The 25,039-nt window shown below is 57.6% G+C and overlaps 6 protein-coding genes across 6 annotated transcripts; 4 read left to right on the top strand and 2 right to left on the bottom strand.

Moving 5' to 3' along the window:
* Positions 1 to 901: 901 nt before the first annotated feature.
* INS49_007157 (uncharacterized protein) lies at positions 902 to 3,832 on the top strand (the record flags this gene model as incomplete). Its single annotated transcript, XM_043167922.1, has 7 exons — positions 902 to 906; positions 1,174 to 1,669; positions 1,736 to 2,035; positions 2,094 to 2,367; positions 2,423 to 2,538; positions 2,598 to 2,817; positions 2,892 to 3,832. 7 exons carry the CDS (start codon positions 902 to 904, stop codon positions 3,830 to 3,832), a joined length of 2,352 nt encoding a protein of 783 aa, XP_043029066.1.
* A 1,038-nt stretch (positions 3,833 to 4,870) lies between these two features.
* INS49_007156 (uncharacterized protein) lies at positions 4,871 to 5,940 on the top strand (the record flags this gene model as incomplete). Its single annotated transcript, XM_043167921.1, has 5 exons — positions 4,871 to 4,934; positions 4,985 to 5,019; positions 5,179 to 5,326; positions 5,391 to 5,555; positions 5,627 to 5,940. The coding sequence occupies 5 exons, from the start codon at positions 4,871 to 4,873 to the stop codon at positions 5,938 to 5,940; spliced, it is 726 nt and encodes a 241-aa protein (XP_043029065.1).
* Positions 5,941 to 6,532: 592 nt separating this feature from the next.
* Positions 6,533 to 7,807, top strand: INS49_007155 (uncharacterized protein; the record flags this gene model as incomplete). The annotated part of the gene is made up of 1 exon (XM_043167920.1): positions 6,533 to 7,807. One exon carries the CDS (start codon positions 6,533 to 6,535, stop codon positions 7,805 to 7,807), a length of 1,275 nt encoding a protein of 424 aa, XP_043029064.1.
* A 4,279-nt stretch (positions 7,808 to 12,086) lies between these two features.
* Positions 12,087 to 14,860, bottom strand: INS49_007154 (uncharacterized protein; the record flags this gene model as incomplete). The annotated part of the gene is made up of 3 exons (XM_043167919.1): positions 12,087 to 12,238; positions 12,346 to 14,205; positions 14,311 to 14,860. 3 exons carry the CDS (start codon positions 14,858 to 14,860, stop codon positions 12,087 to 12,089), a joined length of 2,562 nt encoding a protein of 853 aa, XP_043029063.1.
* Positions 14,861 to 17,798: 2,938 nt separating this feature from the next.
* INS49_007153 (uncharacterized protein) lies at positions 17,799 to 18,602 on the bottom strand (the record flags this gene model as incomplete). The annotated part of the gene is made up of 1 exon (XM_043167918.1): positions 17,799 to 18,602. The coding sequence occupies one exon, from the start codon at positions 18,600 to 18,602 to the stop codon at positions 17,799 to 17,801; it is 804 nt and encodes a 267-aa protein (XP_043029062.1).
* A 3,617-nt stretch (positions 18,603 to 22,219) lies between these two features.
* Positions 22,220 to 24,125, top strand: INS49_007152 (uncharacterized protein; the record flags this gene model as incomplete). Its single annotated transcript, XM_043167917.1, has 6 exons — positions 22,220 to 22,338; positions 22,524 to 22,790; positions 22,847 to 22,901; positions 23,015 to 23,095; positions 23,312 to 23,433; positions 23,498 to 24,125. 6 exons carry the CDS (start codon positions 22,220 to 22,222, stop codon positions 24,123 to 24,125), a joined length of 1,272 nt encoding a protein of 423 aa, XP_043029061.1.
* Between the last annotated feature and the right edge of the window lie 914 nt (positions 24,126 to 25,039).

The raw sequence follows: 25,039 nt of genomic DNA, 5'->3' as shown, positions 1-25,039 counted from the left end.
ACAAAGTCACCCAAATTTCCACTGAAGGAAGCTCGAGCGGTGGAAAGAAGTACCATCCGCTCTGGCCTCAAACAGATTGATTGCTTAAGTGCTACGAGAGTGGGATTTCCCAGATGTATATCGAAAATTATTTAACGCTCATTATTCGCTTACCAAGGTACAGCCTTTTTTTAAAGACGCTACATGCTAACTTTTGTTTGTTACTGAAAAGGAGGAAAGCAAGAAAATACAATATCATTTACAACAATCACGAAAGCGGCAGCATAGACCGCGTCACAGGTATTGCAAGGGAGTGCCAACTCCATGCGTACAGGGCATTGTTTCAGCTAGAGCAAGCCATCCGAAGTCTGTGAGAGGCTGTTCCACTCGAACCGCTCTCTCGGCGCCCGCCCGTTGATTTACTGAGTCGTACGCCAAGCGCTATGGGGCTGGCAAGGGAGCCAGAACGGAAATAGACAAGCATGAAAGGTGATTTAAGGTACAAGTGCGCCGCCATATCTCTCCACGAGATCCGGTCAAGCTGGCGTTATTCGCTAATCATCCTAGTCATTCGAGCGTCAAGCACAAATATTCAAGTTCAAATAAAGCCAAGGATCACGCATCCCGCGCTTGGTGTTGAAAAAGAGAAAAGATGTCAATGGAGGTGCTGACTCGAGGCTCTGCCAGCTGAATCGTTCGAGATGTTTCCATAATCAGCGTACCATTGCCTTGGGGTCTTCCAGCAAATAGATGACGATGTTTCTGAATAAAAGCGACGTCGATCCGTCCTCGTCGTTGCCCATGTATACAGTCATGAGCTGAACATCTCAGATTCCAGTCTTTGTCGACTTTTCTGTACCTTGCCTGGCTTCCCTCGCCTTACATTCTTTTCTTTGCGGTGACCTACTCTCGTTGATCGAAAATGAAGTTCAATCTCCAACATTCTTTACTACTAAGCTTCGGCTTACTTTCTTTCTCAGTAAATGCTCGCCCGGGAGAGCCTTACTATGACGCTGCCCATCTCATCAGACGTGACAATTCCACGGGCCAATCAAATGGCACTTCAACCGGAGGAGTAATTCCCTCCTCCAGCCGCCCTTCTCTCCCGCCTGTGGCGATCCTTCCTTCAAATGCTCCAACATCTCGTGGGCCTTCCTCTGCGCCGCCGACGACAAACCCGCCCACCATCACCAGCCCTCCTGTCTCATCATCAGCGACGACAAGCGCTCCGCCAGCGACCACGACAGTCAGCAACGGCGACACGATCGTCGTGGCCGCCGGTGTGGTAGTGGTAGGAGGAACCGGAGGCGGCTCCTTCACCATCGCCGGCTCGGGGGCAGCGCCGGTAGCAGTGGCGGCCGGCACGACCGTCACGGCCGGCTCCTCTTCGGAGGGCGATAACCCAGATAACCCAGAGCAGACAACCAAGCCCCCGGAGAGCTCTGAGCCACCGACCAGCACGGAGCCCACGAGCACGGAGCCGACCAGCTCGGCGCCGAGCGGGACGCCGACCCCATGTCTTATCTTTCCCAAGGACGGTGCCACGAGCCAGGACAACACGGACTTCATCTCGCTCCTCGATAAGGAACTTGGGAAGGGGAAGTACCGCGAAACAACTGATACGGTGCAATTGTTCGTGAGCGCCAACATCACGGCGGCGCAGAACGCGACCCTCACCGCGGATCCATTGGTAAGTAGACTTGTCTCATCAACAAAAGCACTTCTTCCCTTTGGCCTGGACTCACAAGCATCACAGGTTGGCGGCGTAGAGCCCATTGTCCCGCTCGAGGACAACGCCGGCGAGGCCGTGCCGGTGCCGAACAGCAAGCGCGATGAAGACGTGCACGAGAAGTGGTGGATGGAGTCGCTGGACAGGCTCGGCAGGATCAGGAAGCGTGCCGTGGTGAAGCAGGACAATGCCCCGACCGAGCTCGTCATGTTCTCGCAGCCCCCGCTGGTGGACCTCGCGGCACTCAAGAGTTACACTTATGATGACAGTGCCGGTACCGATATCACTGTCTATGTCCTCGACACGGGCTACTACACCAAGAACAGCGTGAGTGCATATTTATTTCGCCCTGCTAGAGCATGTGCTAACAACAATCGGTGCACAGGAATACACCGGCATGGCTAAGAAGCCGCGCTGGATCTTTGGGGGAGCTCAGGCAGACAAGTCGGTCGAGGAGGACCTGGGCTCTGACGGCCACGGCAGCTGTGCTGGGTCCAAGGTCAATGGACCCAAGTACGGCGTTGCAAAACAGGTGAATCTTGTTGTTGTGAAAGCCTCCATCAATATCGACGAAACACTCGATGGCCTCAACAAGATCATAGAGGATGTGAGGGAGAAGAAGCTGCAAGGCAAAGCAGTCGTGAACTTTTCACGCTCGAGTATGTGTCCCAATACCGCAACTGGTATCAGAACGCCTGCTAATGTACCTGGCAGTCGCGAACCCAAGCAAATTCACGCAGAAAATGCTGCAGTACTACGTCAACGAGATGATCAAGGAAGACATTGTCTTCGTCACAGCGTCTGGAAACGATGACCGGGAAGAAGTCGCGGTATGTGTAACTCTCGTGTTGTCTGTTCGGTCGACAATAAACTCACGCAACATCTGCAGGACGGGGAAGCATCTGCACTCGATGTCGACTCCTATCCGCCATTGATGGCTGCCTCCGGAACCCCGATCATCAACGTCGGCGCTGTTGACAACACCGGCAAGAATGCCTCCTTCTCCCAGGGTGGACCACTCGTTCATGTGATGGCTCCTGGCCAGCAGGTTCAGTGTGCTGCCAACTCTTTCTTCTCTAGCACACAGAAACAAGATGGCACATCCTTTGGTAAGCAGCCATATCTTCCGGGAGCCGATGTCATATACCATGACCATCGTGAGTGCTGACATCTTTGCGTGCAGCCGCACCAGCAGTAGCTGGCCTTGCAGCCTACCTGCTTGCCCTGGGAGAATACCCAGAGCTTTACCAGACAGGAAAAGTGGCAGAGAACATGAAGAAGCTCCTCATAGACATGGCCTACCAGCGAGTCCCAGACGGCGGCCAGGTCGTGTTCAACGGCCAGGGCGCCGTCTGCTCTCGCCCCAGCAGCGCCAAGTTCCGACGTCAAGTCCTGAGCGGCGAGGCCTGCTCCGCCGTCTCTTCAACGACGACCTTGCCACCAACATCGACGTCGGCCCCACCGCCGCCAGCGACAACATCCAACCCGCCCGCCGAAACGACCGCGCCTGCAACACCGCCCGCGCCAAAGACACTATTCTCGCTGAACGAGGAGATCGGCGCCGGCACCAAGTCGTGCTTCCCGACAACCGACTTCACCACCACAGCGGGGACGACGTACGGCTTCTCGTTCGACGTCGACGCAAACCTGCTGGTCAGCATCCAGACGGGTTCGACAGACGAGGGGTACCACCAGTCCATGGGCTCCTGGACAGGCACCTTCTACGCCGACTCGGGCTCCTCCCTCAGCATCTGCGGGACCAGCACCGCGTCCAGCGGCCTCCCGCTCGCCTTCACCATCACCGAGGAGCCGCCGCAGGCCGTCGCGGCGCCCTCCGGCAGCGAGGTCTTCAAGCTGGACGACAAGGTCGCGGCGGGGACCACGTCGTGCTTCCCGACCACGGGGCTGAACATCCAGGAGGGCAACTACGGCTTCTCGTACACCACGGCCGACGGCGTGGTCGTCCAGATCGGGGATGACAGCTCCGGGCCCAAGTACTTCTCCGGGAACAGGGCCGAGGGTGCCGGCCTGATGTACATCGACTTCTCTGGGGGCAGCATCTCGATCTGCGGGACCAACAATGGGGGGTCCGAGGCGTCTATCTCCTTGTCCATGACGCAGTGATCGTATTCGGACTCATTTTTTGCATTCGATTGTATATAATTTAGCCATGAGAGTTACGATATGAAGAGGAATTGTACAAATGAACGGGGGTTGCTTACTGAGCGATCTGCAGCCCGTCGGAGCTAAGCGAATGCTTTGGTGACCAGTGTGACTTGGGCTGGTGTTTAGTGAGGAGCGATGTAACACTGGCATCTCCTGTCAGCAGTCCCCTCAGCAGGTTGGCCCAGTGGTCTCCATAATAACTGACAAAAGATTGCTGATGCTCACGTTACGACTCCAGAGAGCACCGCGCACTGATGTGTATGTGAACCGGCTTTACGGAAATATGGCACAGCGCTCGCCCATCGAGTCAAACCACCACGACATGTACGCACGATATGGCAGCTCTGCGTCATATGCTGTGGTTCAAATAAACAATTAGACGTCTCTGACAAGGTGCTGACACAATAACAATGCCCCAAGAGAAAAAGACACCTTAGTCACGCACTTCCCCCAACTCCACCGCCATCTCCGTACCGTCCAGCCCTCAGCTCCTGCGCGCCAAGTCAACGCCAGGCTCAACCTGCAGCCAGACATCGGGTGTCGAGGGGTGGAGACGACATCGTCACTGGACGGATCTTCTTTACAAAGACGGCAGCCACAATTCCAAATGGCGCGTCCTCTTGTTGACCGACGGGGTCTTGGGTCCATACAGTCGATATGTTGACGATAACGGCCTTTTTCGCTTACTCAGGGTTGCTTAAGCTCGCCATGATGGGTGATGCAGGCAAGCATCCCTAGGGAGCGGTGGCGGCGAGATGCAATGCATTGGTCAAGATTTGGTGATGATGAGAAATTTCAGCCCCATGTGCGGCTCCTCTGGGGAACATAGAAGGGCCTCTTAGTTGACCTCGCCGGCTTGAGAAGAGGATATAAGGGGCAGCTAGGTGCTCGATTTTTATGTTGCCTCAGATCATCGGATCAACTTGTATCGTCTTCCTCCCTGCCGTCGATAATTGTCAACAAGTCTACTCAGAAGAACTGTATCACCAAATCAGGATGAAGCTGTCCACGAAGTCTCTGTTGCCGGCTTTTGCCATGGCAGGAATGGCACTTGGGGATTGTGAGTGACCTCAACCTCGGAAGCTGGTCCTATCAGTTAACGCAAAGCAGCTTTCCCTTTCGAGCGGATCAACAAGAACGACTCTGTGAGTGACTCTCACAAAATATCAACCTGAAGACGGTGCCTAGAATTGAGCATGCGGCCGAACAGCTCAACGGTGGGCAAGCCGCGGGCACACCGACGGATACACCAGAAGCACTCACGTAGAGCATCGGCTCGTGCGCAGTGGCTAACACGGGGACAGCTGCTCCTGATCCTCGACCTTCAAGAAGGCCTCTTCAACATGGCCAGAGACTTTGACGCCACCCTCTTCCGCAACTCGATGATCGCGCACTCCGCGATCGGGCAGGTCTTTGACATTCCCGTCGTGATGACCACCTCGGCCCAGCAGGGTTAGGCGACCCATAGACTCTGCCCTGGATTAATAGCTTCAGACTCACTGACAAACCACAACAGGCCCCAACGGCCCTCTGCCCCAGGAAATACTCGACATGTACCCCGACGCACCGCTGATTCAGCGCCAGGGCGAGGTCAACGCCTGGGATAACGCCGAGTTCCGCGACGCCATCAGGGCAACCAACAAGTCGCAGGTCATAATGGCCGGCATCGTCACTGACGTCTGTGAGTCCACACCCTCATCTCGTGCTCTCCAGGGAGATCCGCCCGTGACTAACTCACGGGGCGACCAAAAGGCACGACCTTCCTCGCCCTCTCACTCCGTGACGAGGGCTACTCGGTCTGGGCCAACGTCGAGGCCTCGGGCACGACGACGGCCCTGATCCGCGACGTGTCCAACGACCGCATGGCGCGCGCGGGCGTCCAGATCGTCTCGCTCTTCTCCGTCGTCTGCGACCTCATGCGCGACTGGCGCAACACCCCGGGCGCCGCCGAGCTGTTCCCCTGGCTCGACAAGTACCTGCCCGCCTACGGCATGGTCGCGAGGGCGCACCGCAGCGCGATCGAGAACGGCACTGTGATCCCCGGTGAGGCGGCTTTGCCTAGTTAAGTGAGGACTGGTGTGAGTGTGTGTGTCGTGACTGTGGGAAGGGTGGAGCTCTCTGTGAGACTGCAGCTGTGCTTGCTGCTGTTTTTGTCTAGAGAGGCTGTGAGTGGCTTTGACGGGTAATAGTTGGTTGTGGTAGATGGCCAAGCTGATGTGTGATGATGGGTGGACAGGACGGTCAGCTGGTGAGAAAGAATGAAGGGGGACTTTTCAATTCTCAGATACCTTTTTAACCAGATAGATAGTGTTGCGTGCCAGAAAGATTGTTCGTGCACGTCACCTGCTGCTTCGAGACGTTTCGTGTCAGTTTGACATGCCCACTCACCCATTATGACTGCCTCGTACTAGCCACTCAGTACCTCAGAAGCGTGTCCGATCTCTTGCTCGGATATTAGTGACATGCAGTCGCACTCGCAAAGTATCTGCACACCAGATACCTGCAGTCACAGAGACTCAGGACCGAGCAGCGCTTTGGTCTTTGTATAAAATCGCCCCAACCTGATGTCCTGTTGCACAGAATCATTTCCATTATCGAACAGGACAATCCTCAAGCTTCGAGCATAGCTTGGAAGAAACAAAGCAGAAAGAAGACAATATGCCCGACTCTTCAAACCCAACAGTCCAAGGCTCAGCGTATCCGGCCAGCAGCGCGGCCTTCAGCACCAAGACCGACGAGGCAAAGATAACATCGTACATGTGGTACATCCACGTGACGGTGCGGGTGAACGCAGCAGACCGCCTGTGGGACAGGCTCGCCCACCTCCTGGGACAAGAAACAACGACAGCTACAACAACGGCAGAGACCCCCGCCTCACCACCATACTCGCCTCAATTCGACCTCGAAGGTATCATCGACGCCGGCAGCCGCACCGGAAGTGGAAGCAGCGGCACACTCGGCCGCAAAGGCAACGGCGCCGGCGCGGCGAGCGAGATAGACGACCTCACAGACTACTTAGTCCTCCAGCTTTTCTCCCGGGGTATTCTGGAGACGCTCGTCAACACCGCACCCATCGAGGAGCACACGGACGGCTACGCCCGGGTCCTGGCAGGCGTCCCCGCGCACTTCCGCGAGGAGTTCTGCCGCCGGCTGTACTGCCTGCTCTTCAGCAGGTATATCTTGGAGTGGCCATCAGGCATCGCCGTGCCCGAGCCCGCCCCTGGTTCGATCGCTGCTGCTGCCACCGACACTGCTGCGGCAGCTGCGAGCACTGGGTCTGGAGCTGTCGCGACGAGCACTAGCTCTGGGACGGCAGCGGGTGAGGGTAGGCGCAGCTCGGTCCAAGCCCCCAGGGAGGACGACAAGAAGGATGAGTTGATGTTCGACATGGACGAGACCCTTACAAACTACGATGGCGACGGCACTTTCGACGCCGAGAGCTCCAAGCGCCTCGTCAGCCCCGAACCGGCAAGCCCAGGCTACCAGTCCACACTCGGGCCCTCGAGCCCCTGGCCAGACACGCCCTCGCTCGGGTACAGCCCAGAGCTCGCGAGGGCTGCCTACTTCGGCACAGTGAACGCCCCGCTGCCGATTCACTACCTGGGCGACTGCGGGCGCAGCAGCAAAAGCAGCAGGAGCAGGGACGACGGCCCCGCCCGAGCCGCATACGCAGGAGCAGGATCATGCGCAGGAGCAGGATCATGCGCAGGAGCAGGCGCAGGCGCAAGCCATGGCGCGAGGCTGCCGACGCCATCGTGGAACCCACGCCACCCAGCCCCAGCCCCTCCGCACACCACCACCATTCAGGACCGGCCGGCCTCGCTTCTGCGCTCGGCCCACGGCCGGGACCAACGGCAGGTCAGCCACACCGGCTCCTGCTGTCCCTGCCGTGTGAGGGAGGCTCGGTCGCACGGCGTGGGAGGACAACGATAAACGCCTTCTTCACGTCCCCTTCCTGCTCGAGGGGTTCGGCGAGCCCCGTGTCCCTTTGACACGTTTTTGCCCGGCGGGATGGTAAAATGGGTACTGTACCCGTAGAGCTAACTGGTTGAGGCGGGTTTGGGTACACAGGTGCAGGTTCCCGCGATGGAAAATCCGATGAACGTGCTTTCTACCCTGTCCCTGCCGCTCGCGCAACACAAGAGACATCGTCGATCGTCAACACGACATGCGCGCTGGCAGGGCTGTTGGCGGTGGTGGTTGGTGCCGAGGAGGTTTTGGATGGAGTGGCGGTCAGGGTAGGATTGCCTCACCGGGCGACCCGGATATTGGATATCGACAGTGTTGTGTCGCAGCGTGTTGTCCCCATGACTGGCAGCGACTGATATGGGCATCTCGCCTGAGGGGTCGGATTAGGATCCCAGCCTCTCACCGGTCACGGTAGTGAATCCTCCTTGGGAGGTGACAGCTCAGTCACACCTTGGCTCGCCGGGGATCCTGGGCCGCTTCTGTCTTTTGGTGCCGACGTCAGACGGCTGGCGTGGGGTGGTAGGCGATCGATCCTTGTACAGGCTAGAAAGCTGTACAGAAGGTTCCAAGGGCGCGAGAGAGACCGGGTTCTGATGAGGCGGACAGGTAGCCAACTTTCCGAACTGCCGGTCGAATATACGTTATCTCCCCCTGGAGCGCACAGGGTCAAAGATGCATGGCACGTTACAGAATGCCCGTCATAGTCGACAGTACTGGTGCGCATGTAGACATGATATTGATTACCAATTGACGCAGACGGAAATTCAAGCAGCCCACTTCAGAGGTGCCAGAGCCATTTGTCTGCACCCTCAGAGTTCAATTTTGAGATCTGACCTCTCTGACGTGCACTACTGCAAGCCATACATCGAGAGGTGCCTCGTCGATAATCCCAGCTGTTTCCGTGAACCGGTGTGAAGATCCCCGCTTCCACTGGGCGGTACCCCGACCCGCCGAGCCCGTTCCTCATTGCCTCAAGCCATGGGCTGATCAGGAGAATCGTCAGCCAAACCGTCCATCTTTGTCTCTGAGTTGTGCTGTCGAATATCCGGGAGGACAAGAACCCAGCAGCTAATGCTGTCTGCGCGATCCGAACCACAAAATCGCCGCGCCGCGATGTTCTCTTCGTGCCTGCAGTGCTGTGTGCTCATGTGACTACTTACTTGGGTCTCGAGGCTGGGGCTTGGTCGTCGTCCCAGACGTGGGCGGCGCCGTCGAAGGTTGACTGCTGAGAAGCGTGGGCAAGCCGCCGACTGCCATGACTGACTACTGAGGCGGGTGATGGTAACGGAGAAGAGGATGAATGTTCGGTGATGGTGTCCGCGATTGAGACGACGATGTGTACTCGATCGAGTGCGCACTTTTTTTCGATGGCCTTTATGCAGTGCAGCCAATGCTCAGTGACCGAGCAAAGTCGACTCAAGTTTCGATGAGCTTGGTGAACTGTGTGAAGGAAGAGTGTCAGGTCAGTCGTTGGAAGTGTCTGCATAACGATGCCGCGGCCACCATCTTCTGGAGGCGCGGCGTCGAATTTATAGCTACGGCAGTCTGGCTACCAGGTGTTCCGCGCGACAAGACCAAAGGCCCGGCAGACTCTGAGTCCCGCAGGCAGCTCTACATGTTCCGCAAGTTGAACGGAAATCCTCAAGAGTGCTCGATGACGAGTGGACCGGGTTCGCAAGGGGCTCACTCGTATGGCTCTAGGTTTTGTGACCGGTACATAACGCGCTGACAGCCAGGGGGGGGGGGGCAAGATCACGGGAGGGGCCGCCCCCAGAGCTCATTGGGCGTAAGTCCAGAATGGTTGCCAACCTCATTGACAGGTCCGCTGTTGGTTCATTCATGACGCGGCGGCCGGTGAGGAGGGCGCAAATGAAGCATTCGTGAGATCTCCATACGGTGAGGCGATGTTCTGCCATGCTGGAGCCACTGAAACTCCTGAAACGGACTTTGTGCTCAAGTGACCGACCGCCGTGCTACACAGTTGCTCGTGGAATTAGGCAGTCCCGGCCAAGGCATTGCCTAGCAGGGAAAATGAACGAATGGGCGCGGTAGGTGGTGCGAGAACCGGCATGCGGGCGACTATGCTCAGACATCTGACGCCGAAATGAGAGACGCCAAAGGGGAGGATATGATGTTCCCAAAGTCGCACGGCATGAAGCTGTTCAACCCAGTTGGGAGGAGGCCGACCGCTACTCTGCGGCAAGGCCAATGATTGATTGCCTTGTTCGTCGAGGCAGACCAAGGAGCGACAGGATCCGTCGCAGTCTTTGAGTCAAGCCGACACATTTGTGCGATGCGGACGAGCGGAGACAACGAGCGTGCCTAAAGTCCAGGCCCAAGCCCAGGTTCGGAGTCCAGGACCGGGACTCGACGCGCCCTCGTCCGACCACGCACCCCACGTTGAGAGGGGGTCCTCGCAGCATTTGCGTCCCGACATCGACTGACAGACTGAGACGGAACGTCAGAATCCTCCTCATCCAAAACTTTGCCAATGGAGGAGGGCAGTGCCTCGCTCGCTTAAAATTGCGCTTATCCCGTTGGACGATCTCGGTTGGAGATGTCGGAAAGCCCGCCTTGCCCGTTGCAGCGACGAGTGAGAGCCGCGCCGGGCGTGTGATGATGACGGGCAGAAAATTCCATTCTTCTCTGGCACGTAAATATGAACGATCGCGAGTGGGGGATTCAAGACCGCTTGATTAACCGTGCGTATAATAAGTGTGAAGAAGAGAAGAGGAAAGAAGAAAGCCAGGACAGGGACGAGGTCGTCGGAAGTAAAGTCGTTCAGGGAAAAACTGCAGAAGCAGCACGTGACCGTGGGACCCACCTCTTCGGTACGTACCGCTTTTTTAGCGCCGAGCCAAAGAATTGGTGGGGCGCTGCCTTCCATAAAAAAAATTCGACGTCAACATTTGCGACCTGCACTCTTCCTTCTTTCTTACCAAACATCGCAACCGTAACCGCATTCTCGCGCATCGCGTCGCAGCTCAAGCAGCCGCCTGCTCGCCAGAAGAGATGGCTTCTTTGATGGCAGTGGGTGCAGCACAATTACGCCTTTGCAGCTCGACACAGGTTTGAAGCCACTCTCCTTCTCGCAGCAGTCGGTCCAGCGCCCACTTGGGCTGGCTGACTGTTTTCCCGTCTCGCGTTTTCCCTCTTTTGGCCTTGCCCGCAAAGACCCAAAAAGTCAGCGAGGACACTCGTCTTCACACCCACAAATTGCCTACCGCTGTGTTCTCTCTATGCACAAGACGGTCAACTTTTTATTATCGTTCATGTGGAAGAGCAAAACCAGGGTCTAGACAACCCGTCCAATCCACCCTGCTGCTGTAGATCAAAGTGCAACAGCAGGACTAATGCGGACAGACATCCTTCCACCATTACAAGGAGGGGAGCAGGGCTGGGGAGGAACGGGGACGAAGCGGAGGAGAGGCTGTTCACTCACGACTCGGCAAGCGGCTGGTCGGCCTGGGGCACGGCAACGTGCTGCTGAGGAGGAGACGGCCGTAATCGAGGCTGTCATTTCCATCGGAAGCCATCCGCGACGCCTCCAGGTCCATCGCCACGCTGGAGAGCCACTCAGTCAAGCAGTCGGTCAGAGAGAAGGACACGACGAGTCTGAATCATCCCCTCATCACGACCCTCACACCCACCCACACAACTGGACCTGTGCCCAGCGATCCTCTGTTCGCCTCGTGCGAATTCAGGGTTGATTGCTGGCAGTTCGATCACACCAAGGAGCCATCAAATCCCCATGATGTCAATTTCCAATCGACAGGTCCTAGATCAATCGGGGTTTGGGAAGCCGGGTTCGCCGTAAAAAGCTTGAGCCCGGTGGAACATTCCCATGAAGACGCCATATTCCACTCCGTTCGCCGAGATCGTCGATCTTTGAGGTTGGGGAAAACCATGGCTTTCGCCTACATTACAATGCATAGCATGCACACTTGTTCCCTTTCTATCTAGTCAGGTAGCCCGTTTTCTGATAGGACCCTTTTCGAGGAAACAAATCAATCAAGCAAGCAAGCAGTCAACCAATGAGTCGCCCGTCGCAAACTCCCACCTTGACATGCACCCAAGTTCGGCTTGCTCATCCCAGAGCCAACCCGATCCAAGATCATACCTTGATCGTGATCATGACGCCTCTGTTCATCGCTGCGCTCACCCGAAAAAACAAAAAAGCAAAACACACTATAAACACCCATGGTCGCCAGTCGAGGTCCGTTCTTCCTGGCTTCAAGGCTGGCTAGTCCTCACAGATGTACCTGCTGTCTAGAAACGAGAGCAGGAACTTGGCCAGTAAACGCCCAATGTAGTCTTCTTCGACGTTGCGCGGGTACGGGTGGCTTTCGCCAGCGGGCGCCATGGGGGCCGGCGTCAGCCACTTCAGCTCACCGTCTGCGAGAGAGAAGCACCTGTCAGTACATATCGCACAAAGCACCCCTCTCGACCAACCAGCCAACCAGCCAACCAGCCAATTGTGTGGGGCAGATAAGATCACTTACAGTCCAGATGCACTATGCTCCTCAGGCTCATGATCAGCTCCAGCGCCGCGGCGTCCAGTTGGCCGTCCCCGTCGTGGCTGTCGTGCACCAGCGGGTTGAAGGACTTTGACGACGCGTCCCTCGAGTGCGACTGGTAGATCTGGTGGAACTGGAAGACGAACTGCTTGAAGGGCATGTCCTCGATGGCCCTGTTGGCGTCGAGGGCCTCGGCGCGGCGGAATTTCACGGGCCGGCGGTTGCGCATCTCGATCTCGATCTCGGAGATGGCGAAGACGTCGGCCGACGCCTGGATCGACTCCATGAGCAGGCAGAAGACGAGGAACGCCGCCGTGCAGGGCGCCCACTCGGCCTTGCCGCGCCTCTTGAGCATCTTGCCGAACTCGTCGAACAGCGTCGTCACGCCCTCGACGATCAGCTCGTCCACCACCGCCTTCACCTGCCGGTTGAGCAGCCGCGGCGTCATCCACGGCCCGCTCGCCACCACGGGGTTAATGTGCCGCAGGCTCTCGACGCACTGCGGCGTCATGGTCAGGTGGTGCCCGATCATGTACTGCATCGTGTACACGCCCAGCGCCCGCCGCACGATCGCCGACCCGGACTGCTGCGCGTACCGCTGCGCGACCTGCAGCACCCGGCAGGGGAGGTCCGTCTTGCGCGCCATCCCCGCAGCCAGCTGCAGCGACCACCCGGGCTCCTGCACGATCTCGTCGACGTACTTCTCCACCTTGCGCTTCAGCTCCGCCTTGAACGACACCCCGGACCCCTCCGAGTCCAGCCCCAGCGGCGCGGACCTCATCGCCTCCAGGTCGACGCGGTCCTCGCCCCCGCCGCCGCTGCGCCCGCCCACCGTGTGGAACCAGTGCTGCATCACGTCCGACGTCGGCGCCCGCGGCGTGAAGAACTTGGCCTTGATGGACAGCTTGGACCGCAGGCCCGCGCCCGACGAGAGCACGACCGTGACGTCCGGGTGCTCGGCCCCGTTGAGCGTGAAGCTGGCGACGTTGTCGGCGACGAAGCGCGCCATCTCGTCGCGCGCGAAGTGGCCGCGCACGAACGGCGGGAACAGCGCCCGCGTGAAGTCGTCAAACTGCCAGCACACGGCCTGCGGCACCTGCGCGCAGAAGCGCTCGCAGCTGCGGCACGGCCGCTGCTGGTCGCACTTGACCTTGCGCACGTGGCAGCAGAAGCACGCGCCCTTCTGCCGCACCGCCAGCGCGTTGGCCCGCGTGTCGTTGGACAGCGCCCCCTTGCGGCCCTTCTGCGACGCCTTGGACGCGTCCGGCGTCCCGTCGAAGGACCCGCCCCCCTTGGCCCACGTGTCCGGCGTCGCGTTGCAGAACAGGAACACCGGGTTCTCTGCCGCCGCCGCGCCTGCTGACCCTTGTGTTGTTCCTCCTCCCCCCTGGGCTGCCGCCGCCTCTGCGACCCTCGACGCCGAGGACGTCGACAGGAACGGCGGCGTCGAGCTCTTGCGTTTCTGGGTCTTCCGCACCTTGGACGCGGCGCGGTCCTTCTTGTCCGCCGTCGGTATGGGGATGGCCTTGCTGGTGGCTGACCTGCTCCCTTCGAGCCTGAACTGGAGCGATCCGGGTGAGGCCTTTGGGCTCAGGTCGATGGACGACCCTGACTGGGGCGTGAAGTGACCGATGGATGAGCCTGAGTGGCCGTCGAACGAATCGGGGACGACGGCTGTGCTGTACTGTTGTTGAATTGGGATATGTGTCCATGGAGGCGAAGCGTTGACGCCAGTCTGCATGGAGGAAGGGATGTTGAAGTGCACGAGCGACTGAGAGTGAGCATCATCGACGCCGAACCCATTATCTGGCAGCATGGGGAAATTGTTGAGGCCGAAATCAAACTCTACATACGTTCAGCATTCATTCTCTCTACACGGCAGTACCCGGTAACACAACACACAAAGCCACCACACGGGAAGAGAAGGGGGAGGGGGGCATTTTCACTAACCGATCTGGCTTTGCTCGAAGAGGGCGGCGGTGTTTGATCCCACGCCAAAGGCCTGCCCATGCTGCAGCGCTTCAATGACAAACTGGCCCTGCGAGACGTGCTGCTGAGTGTCCAGCGGCGAGCTGGAGAACCCAAAGCCTGCCGCCCCGTTACCGACCGCGGCGGCGGCCGGGGACCCGTTGGCGAAGGATGCGGCGCCGTTCAGGGGCGAGACGGATAGCGCGTGGTCCATGAGCGGCCCTGGCGACGGCGTCTGCAACAACATTTGCTGCTGATGTTGTTGTTGTTGTTGCTGCTGTTGCTGATAGTGCTGTTGTTGGTGTTGATGGTTTTGATGCTGATGCGCGGCGGTGTTGCGAACGATCCCCCACGACCCCTGACTGATGATCGACGGGCTGGTGTCAAGGCCAAGCGATCCGGCCAGCTCCTGGAGCGACCCGGCGGCATTCCCACCGCCGTCCGTGTCGAGGAACTGCCATGACTCCAGGTCGTCGTCCACCTGGGAGAACCCAGACATGGGCGACGTCCCGGACGAGATGACGGAGGCCATATGGAGGTCCTCCTGTGTGTTTAGGCGGCGGCTGCTGTTGTTGCTGAACGCGCTCTCCTCCTCGTTGTGCTCGTGGGAGTTCTCGTCTTGGGCAGGACGGTGTTGCGCGTCGCCTTGTCCGCGGTGGTGGTGGTGCTGCTGCTGCTCCTCGCTCGGGGGTAGAGAAGGAGGAGGAGGAGGAGGCTGTCGCTGTTCCGCGTTGCGATCCAGCTTCACGACTTCGCAGGACTTTCTCCTCTCGCCGGGGTGTTTTCAGGTATATGCAACCGCTTCCCTTTCTGCCTTTTAGCCTTCTTTCTTTTCACACCTTGTTCGCAGAGATAGACCGCCCGCCTGGAGCGTTCGATGCAGTGCTGACGTGACCTCGCGTCCTGTTGCGGTCTCTGTCTGGGCTTTTCCCCTCTTCCCATTTATCGGCACGGTCTCATGTGCACTCCTGCATATGCGCGCTCTCAAAAGAAAGGAAACCAGGCTAGGGAAGCTGCATGGGGCGCGTTATCTCGTCCTCTTCTTCTTTTTCTTTTCCTTTTTCCCCCAATATGCTTTGCCCCGGCCGAGACGAGACACACGCACGGCCTTCCCGTGTTCCTCCACCTCGTTCCTCCCGGTTTGCTCTCTTTTCCCTCCCGTCGCTGTGAAGCACGAGGGAGTCCTAGCGCTGCGGGGCTGGGCGACCAGGTCGGCAGATGGGCTTTCAACGTCGCTGCCACGTCTCCTCTGTGTATCCTGCGGCTCGGGAGTTCGCTTTTGGATGCACCTGCATGAGATGGCGGGGGGCAGGGGCGAATATAATCTCCGGCTGTTGCTACGGTCCAAAAGCAGCAGCAGTACCGTTCAAGGAAAACAAAAAGAGGTTCACTACGGAAAATCTACGAAGGAACTTTCCGCTGCGGAAAATGCAGGCCCCCGGGGAGGACGAGGGGGGCAAGAGGGCGAGAGTGGGCTTGGAGGTTGATTTATTTCCAGCAGTCTGGGAATTGTCTCGCGGCTCACTGCCCAGCGCCCGGGGGCCCCAGCCGCTATACCCCATGAGGCGACCGACAGCAAGGATAGCTTGGACGGTCCAGCCAATGCGACCCCAACAACGTGACCGAGAGGCAGAGTCTCGAGCATTTCCCCTCGGCATGATGGTGTGGGAAGCCGGTCTTTCTGCAGCAGGGGTCCTTCGCTTCCTCAAGCAGTCAATTGCAGTCGTCTCTTTCATCTAGCTACCCGTTGCCAGCCGCACAACACACAAACAACGCCCACGAGGCCTGCCACAATGTGCGCGGTGATAGCCTCGGCCTGTGCCCAGGGAAGCCTCGAGCATGGTGTCTCTGTCCCCCACTGCCCTACAGACTCGACGGGTCGGACTGGACACGGTCCTCCCAGGCCCCGCACGTCGCTCGGGCGGGTGCCCGGGGCCAGCAACGGCAACTGCGTATCATCATCTGTCAGATGTCATGTCACTCCGGATGCACACATTGCATGTTTGGCGTCGACGTCGTCACCGGCCGCAGCAGCAGGAGCGGCGGCACGGCGACCGCAAACAAAACCCCGGATGCAATTCAGGATGCCGTGGAACACAAACTGCTGGCTGTGGGGGAGGATTTCGCAACATCTAATCTCTGTTGTGGCACTAGGGAAAGAGAGGAACAAGAAGCATGACATGCCCCCCCAATCGGGAGTGCTCCCAACGGCGCGGTGCGACCACACACAACGCAAGCGCACAAGCACCTTAACCCCTCTCCCCCTTGAATCTAGTGAAATTCTACATTTCCTCCTCCAGTCCAGTTGGGGCGGGGGGCGGAAAGCAGGGCCAACAAGCTGTACTGGTTCGATGCCGGGATGCAAAGCCGGCAGCAAGGGTTTCTTCTTGCGAGACAGACTGAACCACGCAACCAAGCAGACGCTTTCTCTAATGTTTGGGGCCGAACCGAAAAGCAAATTTACTGTTGCAAAACATGGAAAGAACTTGGTCATTCTTCCATTCGTCCTCCAGGGGAATTGATGAAGAAGAAGAAGAGAGAAGAAAAGAAAAGAAAGGCATGGCATGGCAAGGCAAGGCAAGGCAAGGCAGGGTAAACAGGCATGCAATTGCGAGGGCAAGTAACAGCACGACGTCCAACAACTCCCAAAAGTCAAGTCTTCCCGCCCTGGCTCTCTTTCCCATCCCCGGGGCCCCACGCCTTTCCCAAAATAGCTGATGGCGACCGCTGGTACCCATTGTCTCCGGGCATCCAAAATCACGCTCCGAAGCAAGCAAGCATGTCGACGCTAGTCTCTCACAGTGCCAAAGCATGGCCAGAATGGCACCAAAATCAGGAAGCAAGGTCGCTCTCGCAACGGTCCGCTCCCAAATCTCACCCGCCGTCGGTGTCCCACACTCCAGCCTGCTCGCCGTTCCGGATGCCTTTCTCTCAATTTGTCTTTCCATTTTCCCTTTTTGTGTTTTTCTTTTTCTTCCGCTGGCGTCATGGGGCTCGTGAATTGAGGTCGTCAGAAAGTCCTTCCTGGTTTTTTTTAAGGGTTGATACTGTACACTGCCGTTTCGTTGAACTGCTTTCGTCGGCTGGCGGACAAAAAAGGTAGCTGGGCGAGGAAACTCGCCCAAGGGCTGCCTCTCTCGCATTCCTTTGGTCTGTCATCCTGCATCTTTCTCCTTCCAGTGGAATGAGGCGATGCTTCCTGTGCGTGAAAACGTATAATGAATAATCGGTTTCCTGTCCCCAAATCGAGAAGTCGACCGTGGGTTGGGAGGTTGAATTGTTATGAAAACGTGTGGTAGCGCCCAGAGGTCTGGGCAGCCTATCGTGGGTTGAAACTCGATCAGTGCTGGACTGTCACGGGATCGATGAAAAAACGTATAAAATATGTTGCGGCGCGGTGACACCTCGACACCCACACCAAATCCCCAGTGGGGGTCTGACCCGCCGATGATCAAGACGGCTCGGCCTTTTCAACCGCGGCTGAACCTCACCGCGGCAGCTTTGGCCCTCTCCTGGATCTGCTGCTCCGTGCTGACATACAGCCGGTCCAAGTAGTCCATGGCCTGGGCGTCCTTGAGGATCTTTGCGACTTGGATGCCGGCGCTGATGAGCTGCAGGATGTTCCTGTCGTCCTTGAGGGGCCGGCTCTGGTGCTTGGCGGCGTGCCTCATCTCAAGGCTGTTTTCGAGGATCGTCACGAACTGCTTGATCTGCCCGTTGTACAGCACCCGCGCCGGGATCCGCCGCTTCGTCGCCAGCCGCTTGAGCAGGTACACCCACTCGGTCCACTCACGGTCCTGCGGCCGCTCCACGGGTCGCATGTCCTGCGTCAACGGGATCGGGAACTGGTACTTGGCCACGAAGTCGTACGCGCACTGCGACAGCCGGTCGTTGACCTGCGCCAGCACGCTGTCCTGCTCCTGGACGAGCAGGTTGGTTGGGAGATGCGGCAGCTCGCGTTCTTGCATGGCGATGTACTCTGGCGGCGGTCGCTGAAGGAACTGGTGCGGCCCGTCGAACTCGTCCCGGTTCGACGGCCTCCGTTGTGATCGGCTGGCCTTGCTGTGTGACGACGACTTGTGATGCTTTCCCGGCGGTGTCGTCCCGGTTCCGCCACTGTTGTCAATGGAGTAGTCGGACAGGCTGGGCGATGCCATGATGTCGTCCATTGAGTCTGTTGGAGAGAACCTGCCCTGGTGATCCCAATTTTGTGAATTCGTGCTCTTGTAGGACCCGTAGGCCTGTGCCGGGGCCGCACCATTTCCATAGGTCATTGAAACCGGTCTTGAGTTGTACGCTTGAGAATTTGAGTAGGCCGTTTCGGATCGTCCATGATGACTCGCTGTCACTGTCGATATGGCTCCTGGGAGATTATACGCCGAAGCGCTCCCGCTGTATTGTATACTTTGGGATTTGCTTGTTATTCTCGGTGTCCATGGCTTGGGGGGACCCACTTGGGTGGCTCTGGTCTTACCTCTGCGGCGTGCTGCTGTAGGCTCCGTTGATGATGTCCCGGCTACCTCCGTTCGGGTACGGGTCTTGGTACACAATGGGGCTTTGCTTCGGGTTAGCTGCACGACTCCGTTCGGGAGATGTCTCGTGGTCCGCACCTTCTCGTTCCCCAAGGTCCTTTGGAAGTCCTGTAGGCAAAGTCCGACTGCGCCATCTTCGCAAAAAAAGAGACGACTCCTTGTCCTGGGTATCGGGATGTCCAAGGGTTGAAAAAATTCGACACGGCCTCCGGGAACAGCAGAAAAATGCAGACAAACAGACTAGCAGACAAAGAGACACTTGTGGGCACAAGTGATGATCATGGAATAAAAGCTGGCGCTCTCCTCCTAATGGTTGTCCACGGGATGCTCCTGACGGGCCAAGTTTACTTGAGAGTTTGGGTAAAAACTGCTCTTGTCACCAAGGGATCCCACTGCTATGGCAATTAGTCCTTCCGGGATGTGTGGTCTCCGTGGTGCAGCGGTGTGTGTTCAGTCTGTCCAGGTGATCGCTCCGGAGTGTGGACGGCGACTCGCAAGTCTTTAGTCCTTGGAATGTCCAAAACGGGGTAACGTGAGGAAGCAGCTACTACCATAGCGTAATGCTTGCTCGGAAAAATGACTGCGTGGCAGATGGGCTGTCTTGCCAACTCCGGGGTTGCGAATAACTTCAGATGAAAGGGCCCTCGGTCCAAACGTGCTCCTCTAAGGCCGGGGGTAATTATACCTATGATACCTGAGGGGAGTGGCGAAGAAGGGTCCTTGTCTAGGTGAGCAGTAGCCGAAGCCTATCGCCAAGGCAGGGCGGCAGGAACAAGAGTCGACTGAGGTAGGCTCAACACAACTTCATTTGGCACCCTGCTTCAGGATCCACAATCCACGAGACCAGGGACAGAGATCTTCAAGCCGCATGCACGAGGACTCTCGTTACTGTGGGCAATTGCGAACCGCAACAAATCGGGCAACTGGAAAAAGGCAGGCATGGAGCACGGAGCGCGGCACAACTGCCAGCGATTACCCCCCTTGGGGTTCCGTCAAAGTCAGGGAACGCATCTGGAGCGTAGACAGCGAGCTTGGTGAACAGCTGGCCGGGGGGCCGGGGCCTCCCCTGGGCGCGCGCAATTGGGCGTACGGGCGGGCTTAGCAGAGTCTCCTAATCCGACATGACCTGCTTGGGTAAAGCAGCATGATTTGCAATTGGTGTGCAGGCGGCGCGGCTGTGGATTTGACCTGGGCGATAGGGCATCGATTGGGCCTCCACGGCTGTAACAAGAGGGTATGTCGTGGCCCAAAGGTTGACAGTCAATCCAGGTTTGGTGGAATCATGGAGGACAGATCATGCAGGGAAGCACCCAGATCTTCGGGCAGCGGTGACAGCAGCTGGGGACATTGGGCAGTGAAACATGGAATGGGGTGCCCAACCCAGGCATTGATGCCAGATACAGACGCCGTCTCACACAGCGGTAGCCTTGAAGTCTAAAAAAACACCTGCTGATAGGTCAGCTTTTCCATGACAGTCGGGCAGCCGATATTGGACGCGCTGGGGAGGAGACATGCAGAAATATGAACCTGTCATGTCCACTCGACCGAAGCGGCCGCGTCTGCGTGTCTCGAGTAAGACGTCGGGGCTGCGGTTGCTCGAGGTCCTGGCTGGTTTCCCGCACGAGAAATGGTGAGGTATTATTATGGAGTGCAACCTTGGAGAAGGACATGAGCCCACTGATGCGCCGAGGCTCGCAGTAAAGTTTCGCCAGTTCCAGAAGATGGTTGGAACTTTGAGCGAGCACTCCAACAAATTTCCCAAACTCCAGGGGCGGGTGAGATGGGGTCACAGGGAGACCCGAGCGGGGTCCTCGGGTGTCCCGGGCAGCACTCAGAGAACTGCCTCTCCAGCATGATGGCCAAAGATAGACCCGAGACTGCTGGTGCCGGTGTTACATCTGTCATCCTTTTTTAGTGATGAACCGCCCTGACAGGTCTTGTCATGGCTAGCATCGTCTTTCGGTAACATGCGCTCAGGGGCCACACAATGCTGGGATTCGCCGTGGCCGGAGCAAGACCGTTCTCGGGTCATCGGACGATCCTTGAGAGTTTGCTGTTGTGCCACAAGGCAATCGTTACGCTTCGGCGACGGCAGGCAGGCCATGACGTCTCGTATGTTTCGGCGTGCAACACATGAAGAGGAAGCCCTCGAGTCTAATGAGTTGTCGGTCCCGATCTGCTGGGAGAGCGGCCGTTCGGAAAACTCTAGCCCAGAAGACTGGCTCGCCCTGGTGCGAGCTAATATTAGGTCCCGAATACCACTGTGGCCCGGTGATGGTGTTCTCCGGTCTCCAGTCTCCACGATGCATTGTTGTCAGAGTCTACGGCCTCGTGGGAAATAGATCAGCTGAAACAAATTCCAGAACAATCTTCTTAACACGCGCCGGCTCAGGGACGCAGCTCGCAACCGCGGAGCCGCTTCCTCCCTCGCCCGTCCTACGCGGCGCTAGATTCTGACGCCAGTCGCGGTTCAATCTGCACAGCTCAAGGCAGCAGTATTTTGGCATGCAACTGCAAGGTGCTAAGGGGCAATAGCGTCTTCCATTTTCCTCCCGTCAGCATCCCGATCCACCCAGACTTCGTCCAACACAGGCTGCTGGCTCCTTCATTGTTAGGCCTAGTACACACCGAGTCCAAGGACACTGCTATGGGGCTTGTCGAGTCTCTGACGAGGACAATACTGCCTGGGGTGGTGCATGCGGCTATATGAGCGTCCGCTCTCTGGCAATCACCATGGAGAAGATGGGCAAGATCTACGCCATAGTATGGTTACTGGAGCTGAGTCCCGATTAGTCAACGGCAGGCTCGCAGATGAGTCTCAACAGCGCCTCGGGACAAGCACATGCCTACAGTCGTTGGCATCGACTGTCCAGCTTGCTCAACTTCTAGGTATCCTGTTGCCTAATGTGACCTTTCAAGATGCTTGCCCTGGACAATTAGCCTCGTCTTGGGACGCTGCGAGGCTAGACTGGCGCCCACGTGGATTCCAAGTGGCTGGATGCGGGCTCAACAACAGAATGTAAGACCTTAGGATCCTCGAGATGATCGATGCCAAGAGATCTTTGCGACGCTATCCAGTCCGTTCACGATCTGAAGGCCGTGTCAACGGTTACCAGCTTATTCCAATTCAGTAACTTGGCTGCTTTCTGGTCTGGGCGGTGTGGCTTTCTGGCTAGGCTGCTTCGTCTTGGTTCGAAGCGAAGGGATCTGGACCTCAGAGTTGCGCTGTACATCAACCGTAGGTGAATTCTTGTCGCTCAATATCGGCAGCTGAATCGACGTGATCACACGCTCAGCACTCCCCACTGCATTAAAGGACACAGCGCCGGCGTCACCGAGTGGGGGAGAAATCTGCCCCTATGGTCAACTCGAGCGCAACCCCCAATGGCGTTCTACGGATCGACGGAATTCTCGGTGAACCCACAACCGCAACGGCAACGGAGATACCATCGGCGGAGCCGCAAGGGATGTGTGAGTTGTAAGAGGCGTCACGTGAGGTGCGATGAGGCGAGGCCAGTCTGGTGAGTGACGAAGACATTCTTTCACCGGATGGTCCTGGCACGGCGGAGCGATTCAATTCCATCAAGCACTTGCACCCTAGCATCCGACATCTGGCGAGACGAGCGAGGGTGATCTTGAGGCTGACGAGCAGGGTTGACGCAGCGCGAGTTGTGTTCGCAGCGGCTCCGAGTGCTCATACTATGACCATTCTGCGTCGACCGGAGAGCAATCCGACTGTCGCGATGGTGATGCCAGGTTCAGGAACGCGGGGATAGGAGCCCAGTCCAGGGGCAGAGATACATCTGAGCCACTGTCCAGCAACGAAGAGGCTGATGCGAGTTTTGGGGTCGATGCCTTTACCACGACACTCTTCTCCGGTACTCCAGCCGACGTGTCGGAGAAGAACTGGTGGCTGTTTCGCGCGCGTATGTTCGTGTTCCTGCCGCTTTGTTCCCGGCTGGATGACTAACTTTGTCGCTGCACAGTGGCCCGGGAGAGCACCTCAGACTGCCAATCTTCACCATCGGCAGCAACGTTTCGGTAAGTGCCAACTTGCTCGTCAACACCCCCGTGATCTGAAAGGGACGTTGTCAGCTCGATTATCAATACCGTTCCATGCACGGGGTTCAAGCGCTTTTGCTGACACAGATCAGGTTGCCTCTTCCGCCATGGAGTCCAAGTCGCAGTGGGCGTGCCTTGTCCGATGTGAGCACTACTCAACAGACGTCTACAAGGTACATTCAAGTCCCTCTGCTGCACTTCAAGCAAGATGCCTTCAACTTTATCAAAACGCACCTGGGGGGTCCCTCCCAAGAAACGGGTGACTCGGTCATGGCAACAATTAGTTGTCTGTTGCTTCTAGAGGCTGCTTCGTGGGAGGTGAGGATTCCTTGTCTGGGGCCGAGGGCGCAAAGACCGCTTTCAATACTAGATCTGACTGACATCAATAGACAAACCCGGATGCCCTATCGGCGGTAGTCATGCACCTAAACGGGCTTGTAACGGCGGCAAACCACCATTGGGGCCCGATGGTCACCACCAAGTTGACCATATTACAAAAGTTCCTTGGGATGTGAGTGAAGCTGCGATAACTGCGCCGACTGCACGAGCGATGCTGACCGGAATTGCGCTACTAGGGCAATTGGTTGTGTCACGAGGAATGATGTACAGGGGCAGCTGTCCTCCATGGTCAGCAGTGTCAACCAATGTGCTTTGCCCTGCGTGCTATTCATTAGTTTGTCGCCCAAGCCAACAGACGCATGGTGGTGTGTGGACAAGAACAACAAGTCCGCCCGTTCAAATTGCGGACCCGCCAGCCTCTTAGGAAGCACTCGTGGACAGCAACAAGACCTGGGATTTGCCAATGCTCGTATGATCGCGTACATGTATCTCAGCTTAGTGCTCCGGCCCGGCCGCATGAGCAACGAGATCCTCGAATGTCTTATGGACTCCGTCAGCACAGTCACAGAAGGGTTTGAACGACGCGCGGTGGACGACTCTGCCGAGCAAGCTGCTGTCTTCTGGACTCTGATGCTCTCTCGCGCTGCCATGGCCAGCATGACACCAATGTCTGGCAGTGGCCCCGAGAAACTGTACTGGAAGCAGAGGCTGATTGACCAGAACATTCGCAGTGCGAGCGCGATGCTGCAGCTGCAGACATGGCCAGAAGCCGTTGCTGTGCTGAGGAGAGCCGCTTTCGCTGAATTCGAAGGCGAGCGAGAGCTCAAAAGCATGTGGGAAAGGGCAATCTCCGATGTAGACTGATGAGTCTAACCTCCTTCCTGCGGCTAGCCGGACGGTCTGGACGAGCGGTGCTGTGCTCTCGTACGCAGGAGCTTCACATGAGCTTCACACCCGAGCTGGGCAGCCACCATGTCCTAGAATAGACAGTCCAGAGTCCTAACATTGTGCCAGCAAGCGACCTTATCGCTCGATGTGACGTCGGGAACGCATCCGACGCGGCGACTGGAATCGGATGTGGGTGAACCGACCAACAATCGCGGCCGTGCAACGTTGCTCGCAACTTCCCACCCCTCCTCTGCAACAAGAGCCATTGGAGACGGATAGGATAGGATGTGAAGGGTGAATTGGACAAGTATGAAAGACCAGCCACCCTGCTACCTACGCAGTAGACGCCACGAGCCTCGGGTTTGACGCCGTCTCCCAGCCACAGAAACACGTAGATCAAGGCCGTTCGCGGTAGTGATAAAGCCATTGTGCTCCCGGTGGCTGATCGTCAGGAGAATTACTAGCACTGGAGCTAGAAAACAGGCTTCTCAAACAGCTAGGCGACGGCCCGGCCATGAAAATCGCTCGCGCATGACCGGTATTGCGCGTCCGGAAAATACAGTGCTCTGTCGACAGATGAGTGAGGGGCTGGTTTGGCTGAGCTGGCAGCTGGCTGGTCTCGCTCTCTGGTGACGAGGAGAACCCGCCAAGGGACGATGGTCATCAAGAGACGACCAGCATTAACGGCGCATCCCGAGGTTTCCGCACGAGGCAAGCCGGCATGAAGCAGCGGTGGGAGAGGTTGCCAATCATGGGATGGGCTTGGCGTGATAGAGTTGGACTCTTGCATGGATGCGTTGTCTTCGCTACTGTCTAGCTGGCCAGTAGAGAGGCACGACCAGCCATCCCAAGCCCTCAACCCGGCCTTTATTGGCTGGGAGAGCTTCCCG

The sequence above is a fragment of the Diaporthe citri genome (genome assembly GCF_014595645.1).
Source record: "Diaporthe citri strain NFHF-8-4 chromosome Unknown scaffold_2, whole genome shotgun sequence".
NCBI classification, from domain to species: domain Eukaryota; kingdom Fungi; phylum Ascomycota; class Sordariomycetes; order Diaporthales; family Diaporthaceae; genus Diaporthe; species Diaporthe citri.
Note: the sequence above shows the minus strand (reverse complement) of the source record. Positions and strands in the feature narration are given on the sequence as shown.